Source organism: Dryobates pubescens, chromosome 4 (genome assembly GCF_014839835.1).
Source record: "Dryobates pubescens isolate bDryPub1 chromosome 4, bDryPub1.pri, whole genome shotgun sequence".
Taxonomy (NCBI): Eukaryota; Metazoa; Chordata; class Aves; order Piciformes; family Picidae; genus Dryobates; species Dryobates pubescens.
Window position 1 is genome coordinate 20,172,189 of NC_071615.1, and position 14,265 is coordinate 20,186,453.

The 14,265-nt window shown below is 41.2% G+C and overlaps 1 protein-coding gene across 1 annotated transcript in view; it reads left to right on the top strand.

The window, feature by feature from the left end:
• The window catches only part of ULK4 (unc-51 like kinase 4), a 149,035-nt gene that overhangs the window by 93,546 nt on the left and 41,224 nt on the right, over positions 1-14,265 (top strand). The window contains exon 34 of the mRNA XM_054160896.1: positions 7,409-7,594. Coding sequence (XP_054016871.1) covers positions 7,409-7,594 — 186 coding nt within the window. The remainder of the gene's footprint in view (positions 1-7,408; positions 7,595-14,265) is intronic.

Sequence of the window (14,265 nt, forward strand, 5' to 3'; positions counted from 1 at the left end):
ACTAGGCTGGATTCTTTGTGAAGTCGGGGGGGGGTCTGTCCACATGTACAGGCTCCCTAACCCTCCAAAAGACTCAGTGCTGCCTAAGCTTAAGTGCTGTGGAGCTGCCAAGAGTAGTTCCCTGACTTCGTGGAGCTGTGTGACTGCATAGCCCTTTATTACTGTTTTGAAGCATTCCATTCTTTGTGAACATTATTTTCTTGAGATAGTGGACATCTCAACTTCTGAATTAGCCATCACTCCAAGATACTGAGCCAAAGTTATTTCCTCTGGGTTGTCATTTCTACCTATCTTACTGTATTTATAGTTTCCTGTGTCGCTTTGAATAACTGCTTTCCCTCATTGGTATGGATATACCTCAAGCAGATGATTGTTCCATGTCCCAGTGACTTCCCTGTCTATTTTCCTCAAGTTCCACATGTTTATCTCTCTTAATAATCCTTCAAAAATCAATGTGAGTTAAAGTCAGAATCAGTTTTTCCCTTCTGTCGTTTCTGCATCAAAAATAGTGTGGCCAGCAGGAGCAGGGAAGTCATTCTGCCCCTGTACTCAAGGTGTGGCCTAAACAGTGCTGAGTACTGTGTCCGGTTCTGGGCCCCTTAATTTAAGAAGGACATTGAGACACTTGAACGTGTCCAGAGAAAGGCAGCAAAGCTGGGGAGGGGTCTGGAGCACAGCCCTGTGAGGAGAGGCTGAGGGAGCTGGGGTTGCTTAGCCTGGAGAAGAGGAGGCTCAGGGAAGACCTTGTTGCTCTCTGCGACTACCTGAAAGGAGGTTGTAGCCAGATGGGGGTTGGTCTCTTCTCCCAGGCACCAGAACAAGAGGACACAGTCTCAAGCTGTGCCAGGGGAAGTTTAGGCTGGAGGTGAGGAGAAAGATCTTCCCAGAAAGAGACTGGCCATTGGAATGTGCTGCCCAGGGAGGTCATGGAGTCACCGTCCCTGGAGGTGTTCAAAAAAGGATTGGACGTGGCACTTGAAGCCGTGGTTTAGTTAGTTATGAGATGTTGGGTGACAGATTGGACTTGATGATCTCTGAGGTCTTTTCCAACCTTATTGATTCTATGATTCTATGACTTAGTCTATTACACAAATCAAGTGCAGGATTGTATGTTAACAAAACTCCGGAGTTTTGAAGAACACAAAAGAAGAAATAATGGCAAACCCTCTCATGCAGAAAACACTGCAAATATGCAGAATTCAATACTTAATCCCATGATCAGTCTGCCCTTGATTGATCAATAAGAATAAAATGAGCAGTTAGTCTTCTGCTTGGCAGCTATGTGTTGGGAAGTTAATTACACTTAAGGTTTTTTTGTGTGAGGTTTCTCTGCTGAAACATAAATGTCATTTGATTATTCTACTGAAAGTTGCAGCAATTAGAGAAGGTATCAAATACCTTTTACTCTTTGGTGTACCATTATAGTGGAAAAAAGAATAAATTGTTTACTTACTTTTCAAATCACTTCAGTGTGGATTTTCAGAAACTTTCAGAAGTAGGAGTTTCATTTCTCTGTGGGTCCTAGATCTCCTGTGTAGATCATCCAGTCTTTTCTGCAGCCTACCATGCTGCTGGGAGAGAACTTTTCATGTCTTCTGTTTAGGCCACACCTTGAGTCCTGTGTCCAGTTCTGGGTCCCTCAGTTTAGGAAAGATGTTGAGTTGCTGGAATGTGTCCAGAGAAGGGCAACAAAGTTGGTGAGGGGTTTGGAACCTCTCCTGTGAGGAGAGGCTGAGGGAGCTGGGGTTGCTTAGCCTGGAGAAGAGGAGACTCAGGGGTGACCTTATTGCTCTCTACAATTACCTGAAGGGAGGCTGTAGCCAGGTGGGGGTTGATCTCTTCTCCCAGGCAAGCAGCACCAGAACAAGAGGACACAGTCTCAAGCTGTGCCAGGGGAGGTTTAGAATGGCGGTTAGGAGGAAGTTCTACACAGAGAGAGTGATTGCCCATTGGAATGGGCTGCCCCGGGAGGTGGTGGAGTCACCATCACTGGAGGTGTTCAGGAGAAGACTTGATAGGGTGCTTGGTTGCATGGTTTAGTTGATTAGGTGAGTTGGATGATAGGTTGGACATGATGATCTTGAGGGTCTCTTCCAACTTGGTCTGGTCTATTCTATTCTATTCTATGCTTCTTCATTGTAGTCCTACTAGTAACATTTGCACTTGATTCCTGTGCTATGTCTATTACTGTTAGAACACCAGTTAATCATGTGCCAACATGAAGAGGACAAATTTGAAGCCTCAGTGCACATGGATGAATTAGATAATTTCTTCTAGGTCTTTTCTGTCTCTGTTTTGCCTTGGTTCTAAGGCTGTACCCTGAGTTTGATTTTCATAGAATCATAGAATTAATAAGGTTGGAAAAGACCTCAGAGATCATCAAGTCCAACCTATTACCTAATACCCAACACCTCATGACAACTCAACCATGGCTCCAAGTGCCATGTCCAGTCCTGTTTTGAACACCTCCAGGGACAGTGACTCCACCGTCTCCCTGGGCAGTGAATAATGCAAATGACTGCAGAGTAACCCTATGGACTGTAGAATTTTATTTCATGTTTTCTTGGAATACAGTCAGTTCTGTGGTCAAGGTGGCAGGATATATGTTGATTCCCTGTATTAGGTAACATATTGCTGTTGGTGTATTAGAAATGGTACCTGCAAATTGCACTTGAGGTTCCCTTCTATACAGCTACCCTGAAGAAAAAAAAAACAAGACCCAAACAAAACAAACCAAACAAAATAAATCCAACCAACCAACCAAAAAGCAACAAAACAAAAGCACAAACCCCAAATCAAACAAGAAAGCACCAGAGGAAATAAGCCTGGAATTGTCAGAAGCACATGATTTCAGAGTGGGTATTTAGTTTCTCAGCAATTAGGCCAGATGAACATGAACTGAAAATGCATTCCTTTTAAAAGTCTTTTCCCTTAGGTAGGAGGATGACAATTTTGCCTGAAGCCAAAATAGAATACTCCATTTTATTTTATTTTTTTAAATTTAGAACTGCTTATATTTACTAACAAGAACAGCATAGTGAAGTTAGCAGGTTTAATAATGATGGCTTGCTTGTACATTTTGGTTTAATGTTTGCAAAATCATCCTCCCCATACTTCCCAGCGGTGCTTCCTTTACAGCACATCCTGTAATCACATCACTGATGTAATGAACATCTAGCTCTTATCAGAATAAACTCTCTTTGTGTATAACCTCATTAATGCACTGAAATAGTGTCCCCTCCGGGTAATCCAGACAGTTTCATTGTAGCTCTAAAATTAGATGCTGTAACAACTCCAACAGTGTGAAAACTGCCACTTCAGCTCAAATGATCACACAGTTCTTGCAAGGGTTTGCAATTCCTGAACATGCTGCAGCCGGGTTTGAAATGAAGGCGCTTTTGACAACAGACTGCAGAAATAGAGATGTGCCATAACAGGAGGCATCCTGCTCCTCTTCTTGTTAACCTCAGCACACCCACAGCAGGTTCCACCTAGAAAGGAAGAGTAGAATTCTCCATTGTGAGTCCTTTCACAGGAAGTTGTGACAGGGCCATCAAAATGAAGTACAAAGCAGTACACAACCTTCATTGCACAAAGGTCTTGTCATAAGGCATTATCTCCAAATTTTAGAGTGAAGAATAAATCTGGAGTTCTCGGTGAGAGAATGGCAAAAATGAAGACTTGAGTTGTTGAGAAATTTATGTTAAGGTGCTGGATTTTCTTCAAGCTGTGCACTAGCCCAGAATATTAACAGCTGCAAGGAGAAGGAGTACTAACATTTCTATCTTGCTGAAGGGCTGAATCCATAATCCCCTCTAAGACTGATAAAGCAAGAAGAAACGAAAGGCCACCAGAATTTTTCATGACATTATGAAATATTAAGGAGCAGATATTTCCTTAAAGAGTTAGAACTGTAGTTTGTTATTGGTTTCTCCTCCCTGAAAGAACAAAAACTGAAGAGGCTGCTGTCTTGAATAACTATACATGCACTTCAAAACCTGAAATACACTGATTCATGTTAAATGGAATTGTTCTGATTAGAACACTGTTCCAGCTGATTAGGTGATGAACCATCCACCCAGATTAATTGTCTAGCAGCACAATTCTAGCTTTGCTCTTCTTATTAGACATGAGATACTGCTTACTTGAAAGATGGATTTTCATTCTTTGCTTTTCTGTATTTACAGATACTTCCTTTCAGTCATTGCTTTTGTTTATACCAATGATTTTCTTCAGATCCCCTACTCTTTACAACCAGTCCTAACACTGACTGGCAGGCAATGTTAAATTTTGAGTTACTGATTTATGGCTTTTGACATCTAAATCACTACTTGTGCCTAGTAAAACAGCAAAGTGGTGGGAGTTAAGGAGAAAAATGCTGATGCAGACATACTTAGATAGGGACATGGCTGAGAGTTCCTCTTCCACCTTAATTATTGATGGGTTAGACTGCAGGCCAATGACTATCATCCCCTCCTGTGTAAATACAGTCTTTCCTTTTCTCAGCTTGCTTTCCTCTTCATCCCAGATCTATGCTGTTATTGTTTTACCCTGCAATTTTCCAAGATGACAGCAACTTGCTCCCCAAGCTCTAGATAACAGTGAAGCTTGAAGGGACTTTGGTGAAGCAGAGGAGTCTGAAATACAACAGGGGATGAAAGACTTCATTGGCATTTGTGATTGATTGAATGTGGTGATGTCATGGCTGGCAAGCTAGGTACACCTGTCTACACAGATCTAGTCCTAAATTCTAAGTTAGAGCTGCTTTGGAAAGGGATGAGAGGGAGATGTCAAACTAGTTTAATTTTTCCTTCCTTTATTTAATATGGTGGTTTTTTTCAGTGAAGGAAATACAAGTCAGCACAAAGCCCCCAGTGAGATCAGTGGAATTGTTTGTTACTTGATAAGAACTGAAGCTAAATGGATCAAGGAGGCTTGTTACTATTTGTAGCTTTTCTTCTATTTTTAGCCTTGCTATTTATGTTTATCACAGAAACCTAGAATGGCTTAGCTTGGAAGGGATCTCAGAGATCATCTACTCCAACCTCCCCACCATGGCCAGGGACACCTTTCAACTAGACTCAGCTGCTCAAGGCCTCATCCAGCCTGACCTCCAACACCCTGACCACAGCCACCCTATTCAGAGTCAGCCTATTCCAGAGTCTCACCACCCTCCTACTGAAGAACTTCTTCCTAAGCTCCAGCCCAACCCTGCTCTCCCTCAGCTTCAAACCATTCCCCCTTGCCCTGTCTCTATACATCCTCATGAAAAGTCCCTCTGCAGCCTTCCTGTAGGACCCCTTCAGGTAGTGGAAGGCAGCTCTGAGGTCCCCACAGAGTCTTCTCCAGGCTGAACACCCCCAGCTCCCTCAGTATATCCTCACAGCAGAGGTGCTTCAGCCCTTGGATCATCTTTGTGGCCTCCTCTGGAGTCATTCTAACTGATCTGTGTCCTACTTAGGCTGGGAACATCACAACTGCACACAGTATTTGAGGTGGGGTCTCACCAGAGCAGAGTGAAGGGGCAGAACTGGAGAAGAAACAATCCAATAGGTGGCATTTAGACTGGAGTGAAGAAAAACTGTACAGCAAAACTGTGGAAGCAAGAGCTGCTGTGGTCCTGTCACTTACATAGCATTAGGTCAAATAGAATGTGATATGTCTTGGGGCTATGCGTTCAGAGGTTCCATCTCTGTTCAGTCTGGTTTAAACATGAAGCTAATGGAAAACAGGATTCTTTTTTGCATACAGATCCCCTGGGAATTGCTCCTTGAATATTTGAGGAGTGTATGTCTGATGAGTTGTTCAGAGATTAAAGCAACTGTGTAGGTTTTCCTTAAAATGGAAAAACTTGGAAAGCGCAGGCTGGAGAGTAAATGGTTCAAGTGTATCAGAGAAATTGTTGGGCAGCCTGCATGCATTATTTCCTTTTTACTGGCAGCAAGGATAATCTGTTCACTGTACTTTAATCTAGTTTCTTTGTATTTAACTAGCACTTTGGGAATTAAAAACCTGAGTAGGAGTGATGAGGTGCTTTTACATTTCTCTACCTTATTGGTTAAGTTCACAGACTGTAAGGCTGTGGTAGTCATTCAGTCTAGTACATTCTAGAACACAAAACACAGAGGCTTTCCTAATTAAGTCCTCATTATAGTTGTGGGTTTTATTGCTGTTTGGTTTTGGTTTGTGTTTTTTTTTACTGGTGTTGATTATTGTTTTCTTTAAGAAAAATATATTTTTGGAATATGTAAGTTGCCTGTGATGGAGAACCTCAGTTAATAAGAGGAAACAAAGTTGTTTCCTCTTATTAAAGAAAGAAAGAGAAAAGGAAATAAAGTATCTACCCTCTCTCTAATCTGCATTGCTTTAGCTAAAGTTTGGAGCTGTCATCTTTTACCAGACCTTTATTGAGGAAAGGAATTAACCTATCCTCAGCCTACTTTCTCTGACATGTAACAAAGAGAATACAATCAAATGCCCTTTAACCTCCCTTTGAAAAAGCTATAGACACTGAATTCCTTCAGTTCTTTGCTATGAGGTTTTCCAATTTGTCTTCCTCTTGCCTCTTCCCAAAAGCCCTCCAGGATTCTTTGTCAGCTTTCATGAACTGCCTGCTATAACTGGGTAGTGCATTCCTGTTGCCACTCCAACAGTGCCAAATACAAGCCTGACAGAATATCTTTACTGGTTATTTCAAGACTGGCCTTTCAGGAAAGGCAGAAATCATTTTGATAGAGGTGCTGTACAATCAGAAACTCATTTACAGTTGATTAATAGCCCTGCCCTGAAATCTCTTCCATAATTTTGCTTCCCAGGAAAGAGTTTTTGCCTCCCATTGCTAGGGTGTGCTCCAGTGCCTGCTTTTCAAAGAAGGGAAAAACAGAAAAGCTGGAACTCAGGAAAATCTTTAAAATCTACAAATGTATCTCCTAATGCAACTACTCAAAACCCATTATGTGGCTGGATAGGCTGGAGTCTACCTCAACCAGAAGCCATTGACTTGATTTAGAAATAATTAGATGAAGTTTTATTGTGCATATTATGTAGAAGATTGGACATCATGGCTGCAATGATGCTTTCTGATATTACTGCTTCTATTTAAAGCAAAATATACTTACTGAAAGTAACAGAGCTGGCAGCGGCTTTTCCAGTGCTTTCATGATGTCACTATAGATAAGGTAGACTGTAGTGGAGGCAACATTGCACTGCTACTTAAGAACAATCTTTGAATTGTATTTTCATCACTTTGTTAAGCTTAGTTCAATAGAATTTTGAATCAGTCAACTAGGAGATATTCTTTCCTGTCCTAAAGCAAACGTTAATACTCTTCCCAATCTCCACTGACGTGCAATTCATCTGAAACTGGAGTTTAACTTTGGTTTGTTCATTTCTTTTTGTTCGTTTTTAGCTTCCCAGTGAAGACACTGAAGTATTTGCGAGCGCTTCACAGTGCTTATCATTGCTGGTTCAGCTGTATGGAGGGGACAGCCAGGAGAGCATGTCTCCAGAAAGCATGGCCAGCTTTGCTGAGGTGCTGAAGGCCAAGAAGGAGACACGCCAACTGAAGCTTTTACTGAGGGTTGTAAAGAGACTGGTGAGTCAGCTTCTAAATCTTTGTCAAGTCCACATGCTGCTGCTTCTTTATCATTGGATAGGTTTTGGTTGGAGGTTTATGTTTGGGTTTTGTGTTTTTTTTATTTAAGTAAGAAAGAACAATTTTGAAAACAAAGTACATGAAAGCAAATTTCATTCACCTTCTCTGGAGAAGACAGCCTCCTGCACTGAAAGCCTCTTACAAGATAACTGTTGGATTTCTCCCATTTTGGTTAACCATTCAGATGTTTAAGTAACTCATGGTACTGATGTGTTTGTTCAGTACTTCAGCTTTAGGAAGTACTGAAACCAACTTTTGAATGCCTTCTGGGAGAACTAAGCTTGTAGCATTAAACTCAGAAATACCATGCTTGATTGTGTGATAAAGAAATAATCCATTTTATGCTTGAAGTAGGTGTGTGGGTAGGCTGACTCATTCACACCAAGAGACCCAGAGCACTTCTGCTGGCATGGTTTAATGTAGAAAGCCAATCAGTGGGAGTCAAGCAGGGGTTTTCGTCTGGTGATGCCATTGGTGGGCAGGGGTTTCAGCTCTGGCATGCTTTGACGTGGTGGCACGATTGCGGTACTGTGTCTTTCAAGTAGCTAAGGTGGAAACACTTCTGCATTTTCTCAGATAATTGTGAGTTTGAGCTGTGGAGATGGACTTTTCAGGAGGGTGTCTAGCTATAGGATTTTGAAGCTGAAGGAGAGCAGGGTTAGACTGGATTTTAGGGAGAAGTTCTTCAGTAGGAAGGTGGTGAGACTCTGGAATAGGCTGCCCAGGGAGGCTGTGGATGCCTCATCCCTGGGGGTGTTGAAGGCCAGGTTGGATGAGGCCTGGAGCAGCTGAATCTAGTTGAAAGGCGTCCCTGTGTGACCGTTTGAGGCTGTGCCTTTAAGAAAGGGACACTGTTGGAGCACTCTGGCTGAATGTTTTGGTGAAGACAATGAAAACATCAATATTCTAAACGAATTTCATTGGTAGATTGGTAGAATGCAACTTTAAGTTTTAGTGTAGTGGGAATTTTTCTCAATTCCAGCCTGTTCTGCCTTTCCAGCCTGTCTGCTTCTGAGCAAACTAGCCGGAATGACTGAGATAAGCAAAACTAATCTCTGCATGTGCTTTGAAGCCTAATAAGAACTCTCTTCCTTAATAACTGCATTTTTTTCTCTCTCTAACCCCTTTCTGGGAAAAAAGGGAGGTAGGGGAAGAGAGGGGGTACAGGGGGGGCGGAACCCTCCTCTGTCCGGAGGAGGGAATTTTGTTGTGTTATTTTCCTTTGCTGTAAATTTCTCTCTATATATATTGTAAATACTGTATATATTGTGTATATATGACCTGCATTCCATATTGCTTGTAAATATAGCTTTGCTTCTCCAACTGAGTTAGCTGTGGTTTCTTTCTCTGTGGGGGAGGGAGAGCTAGGCCTTCTCTCAATCCACCACACCCTGCCCATGGCAGGGAGGTTGAAGTAGATGATCTCTGAGATCCCTTCCAAGCTGAGCTGTTCTGTGATGCTGTGATCTTGGAAGTGTCTTGATAAGAAGGGTTGTCGTTTTGCATTGGTAGATTGCTTCTGCTCTTGGAGAGTACAGAGTGGGGTTTTGAGTTATAAGAGGGGAACTTCGCAGGTGTAAGAGGCAGAAGACACTTGGATTTGAATAGAATAGAATTAACCAAGTTGGAAATTTTTAAGTTCACCAGTGGCTGCTAGGGTAAGGCCATATTCAATGGCAGCAGGAGTTAAGAGGAAGCAACTTTTGTAGAGTTCTTGGAGCTGTCTCTGTCTTCTCTTTCCTGCCTACTGTATTTGCATCACAGGAAAAACAATACCATCCCCTTCTGCCCAGCTTTGCCTAGTCTTTTCCCTAAAAGAGTCATGAATAGGTAGAATAAAAATTGATACCATGATTAAAATTCATCACTTTTTTCATCCCTGGCATCATCTCAGGTTTCATTCTTTTCTTGTGTTCTTCCTGAAAAGAAAATTCTAGTAGAGATTTGGTTTTAAAGACACTTCTATTGACTTTTGGTTGCACCTGTGTTTCTCTGTGTAATTGTTGTGCTGCTTAGAACTGGCTTTTGCATTTCTCCAAAGGCAAAAAGAGGCAACAAAGTGTGAAGAAAGGAAGGCAAAATGATGTTGCAATAGCTGTATCTGGGCTATTTAATTTCAGTAGAGCTATGGACTCCTTTCCTTTCCCCCCACTTTGGAGACTGTGGTTCTGAAGTTGACCTAAGGTGCAGTGTATTTAACACAGAAACTTCTGTGAAGTGTCTGAGGAGAACAAAGCTGTGCTATCACTTCTTGTATCTTCCAAGTTTCTGTACTGTTAGCTCTCTCCTTTGTGTACCAGCAATCCTGGTACTTGTTATTTATAATATCAGGCAGAGATTTTGCTGTAATTATTTTAATGAGATCATAGGATTGCTTTTGAAAGCAGGGTTCATAGATAATTTGACAGATTATTTAATAAATTTTACCATTATTTCTCTAAACCTTCCAAAGTCCTTTCAGAGAAGATGATTATCTTGTCAAAACTGTCACAATCACAAAAGGCGTTGAAATATAATCATATCTATTTAAGAAAGATTCAGCCCACAGCAGCTGCTTATGCTGCATTTTTAAGTCTAGAGTGGTGGTTTTCTGGTTTTGGGGTTTTTTTAATATCTGAGCAATATTTTAATAGAGGAATCATTAAGTGTTACAAAGCTGCAGAAACTTGTTGCCGTATCTCCTGCCAAGAGAGCACAGCACTCAAATCATCTCAGCTGGAGAAAAACGTTCTCCTGCATCTTTCTCCTAATCCAAATCTTACAAGCATGCTTTCAGTTAATGTTATTAATTATTAAGGTAATCCAAAATGTTCCATTGCTCTGTGCTTGTTAGACTCTGAATACAATAGTCAGTGTAGGGTGCTACAGCTACACTCACTATAAACTGACAGGTTGTTCTGTGTGTTTTACTTTAGATTACACATCTGGATGACTCAGGAGAACAATTGATATGTCCTTCATTAGTATTAATCTCTTGTTTTCAAGTTGTTAGCAAGCCTTTCCCCCTTCTTCATAGACCATCTTTTGCTGATCTCTGTCTAACAGAATAATATCCTTGGGTAGGATGGGTTATTTCATTAGACACAACTAAAGTTTCCCCCCAGAAGAAGCTGATCAGCATTAAGGTACATTATGCTGATATGTATAATGTACCTTAGTGATACTTTAGTATCACTAAAGTTTCCCCCCAGAAGAAGCTGATCAGCATTAAGGTACATTATGCAGATCCTGAACAGGCTGGATTTTGCTAGATTTTGAACTTCGTGTTCAGTTTTGTAATGTCATAGAATCCCTACCAAATTCCTGTGGAAATGAAAGATTTAATTAATTATTTTTTTTTTTGCTAAGCTTAGTAAAGCATTTTCAGTAGCACCAAGAAGGAAAACATAGAATCAATGAAACTGTGAACAGTCAAAACTTAATAATGTTCCAACTCATTCTCAGACATTCTAAAATGAGTCATTCTCGCTCACTGAGCGAGTCATTCGTCATTGGAATGGGCTGCCCAGGGAGGTGGTGGAGTCGCCGTCCCTGGAGGTGTTCAAGAGGAGATTGGACGTGGCATTTGGTGCCATGGTCTAGTTGTGAGGTCTGTTGGAACAGGTTGGACTTGATGATCCTTGGGGTCTCTTCCAACCTTAGTTACTGTGATACTGTGAAAAGCAATAGCAAGTCTTTAAAAATTTGTTTATGTACTTGATATTAAGGATAGCTTAGGGTTTTTTTAAGAGTGCCATGTGAAAATGTTACTTGTATACCTAATAATACTTAGAATACCTAGATGTGAGAAGGATGCTGTAATTGATTATCATTAGGGATCCTGTGGCATTCTTTGTGGTGGTGCACGAGGTTAATTTTAACTTGACTAATTCCATTGTGTGGATTGAAATCCAGGACATAGCCTATCACTTTCAAGGTCTGATGAGATTTTTCTGTTATAATCTGAAATGGATAGATATGTTTTCACCTTAGAGGCATGTGCCTGGCTTACCTAGCTTGTGAGGGGCTAAGGGCAGGCTCCTTTGTACTTTGCGTAACTCATGGTGTGTTTTCAGCATGCTGTCAGGGTGTTAGCATTGTCTTTGACTTCCTCTTTTTTTGGCATTTGCATCCTGTGGTTTCCACTGAAGGCGAGGCAAGAATATTTTGGTTTGACTTCTACACTTCATTAGAGCACTGAAATGTTCCTGGCCCTTTTCTGTTTCTGCGTAGCCTTCCTTTTCATTTACCTCTGGGAACTTTACGGTATCATTCTTTCAGGTGGCCAAAATGCTTCAGTGCAACATTCTAAAGTTACATACTAATGGGGTTTTCTCCAGTATTTATCCTTCTGTCTTCTGAAATGAAACAGAGCACGTGTCCATGGGTAAGTCTCAGTCACCGATGAAATCCCTGGAATTCTTCTCTTTTGCCGGCTTGTCACTTTTGATCCTGTCCAGGAGTTCTGTGGCCGATACCAGTCTGCAGAGAACTTCAGTGTTTTTAGACCCAAAGCACTAGATGGCACAGGAATGCTCTGCTTATTTCTTCTCATGGAAAAGGCGGTAATTTACATCTCAGTAAGACTATCCAGGCCTATAGGATCACTTGTGTTCTGGCTGCAGCAGAACACAATTCTCTCTTCTGCTGAGAGAATTTTGTACTTCTCTGGCTACACTTGCTCTAATTCCCTTCGTGTGGTATAGTTTGTATCCCTGTGTATGCATAACAGTAAACACAGTGTATTTTCTTTCTTTCTGCATGTGATTTGGGGTGTTCTTCATGTCAACAAGTTACTAACAACTGCAAGAATTAACATTTTCATTTTAATTGTATCTAAGATGGGATTTATTTATTTTTTTTCTTCCAGTTGGTTGCTGGAATCCACAAGCCTGTAGGAATATAAAAACATTAAGTGGTGATACATAGTCTGATCACAGAAGCACAGAAAGTTAGGGGTTGAAAGGGGCTTCCAGAGGTGCTCCAGTCATTGGACTGCCTGCCAGAGCAGGATCACCCAGGGCATGTCACATAGGAACACACCCAGGTGGGTTTTGAATGTCTCTAGAGAAGGAGAGTCCACAACCTCTCTGGGCAGCCTGTTCCAGGGCTCTGTCACTCACACTGTGGAAAAGTTTTTGCTTTTGTTTACATGGAACCTCCTCTGCTCCAGCTTGAGGAATTTTTTTATACCTTACCATCTGGGGCATTATATAGGAATTTGTATAGCTTGGAAGCTTTCAGTTAAGGAAATACTTACTGGGACATTTAACTTTTGGTGTGATTTAGGAGATTTCACCTCTCTGCAGCTGGTGATATATCTGGATTATCTGTGGTTATCTCAGTCTAGAGGTGCTGCCTTGTTTTGTACACTTACACCTCTGCAATGGCTGATTTGCTGTCTGTTTTAACTGTAGCTGTGAAATTGTTTTCTCCGTATCAAAGAGCACATTGTCCTTGGTCTGGGATTTTCAGTACGTGGACAAACACCTACATAGCTGGCAAGTCATATAGGGAGTTCTCCCACTCCCACTACACAAGCTCATTAAAGCAGAGGCCTGTTTTAATGGCTTTCCTTCATTTTTCTTTAGTGATTGTTTAATGCTGACAGCTTTCTAATATACAGCTGGATGACTTCTGATGCTTGCTGCTTTGTCCTAGCAGATTTATGTTTCATATTACTCCCTTACCCCCATAAGCTACTGTTTAATGTTTGCAAAATAGTTCCTAGTCCTCTGATGAATAATAAAATCCAATACTTTTTGCTTAAATGGATCTATCAACACCAACCCAGTAGGTTTCTATTATTAAAAAAATGTTTTTTTCAGTTTGCATACCAGGTTGCACTGATTTTGATGTGCTAGAGCATTAATGGGGGTGTATGAGCAGTAGTTACTGCTTCCATTATTATTACAACTGAATTGCATTAGTGGCTGTAAACTTGGGACTTCAGGGTGGGAAGCTCAATGCAAGCCCTGTATAAACTAATTTCTTGCTCCAAAGAACAATGAAGCTTGTTTTCTTATGTTGGAAATAAGACCAAGGAATTGCGTGAAAGTGACTCTCTCAAACAGGAAATCATTTGTCCATAAAGGTGACTGTCCTGGCTAAACCAGATCTTTGGCCAATCTTCAGTTCTGTGCCAGTAGACATGGAAGTTTAACTAGTTGCTTCTGTTTATTAAAGCAAAACTATCTCCATTTTATTACAAACTTAAGTTCTTATCATCACAGAGCATTTAAAACTCCCTGGTCTTCATGTGAAGCTGTTACCAGAAGCTAGAAGAACTTGGAGAGATTTTGGTTGCCCATGTTGAAGATGAGATGCAGGTATGCTTAGAAACCAGGCTGGCTGTGACTTTTTGCAAACTCAAACCCTTCAACAGAACCTCCATTTTATATTCCATCTACTTTCTTAAGCTCAGGCTCTTTGCAGACAAGTTTGCTGAGGCTGTACTTAAGTTTTGTTTTACACACTGAAATATCACTAACTGCCATGTACCAGGAGGCAATCTGGTGCAGGATCCCCTGCTAGAAAGGTGTGGGTCACACTCTGACTTCTAAACAACCTAGTACTGGACAGTCAGAGTGAAAAGTGTTGATGTATCCTCTTTGTAAATGCTCACTTCTCCC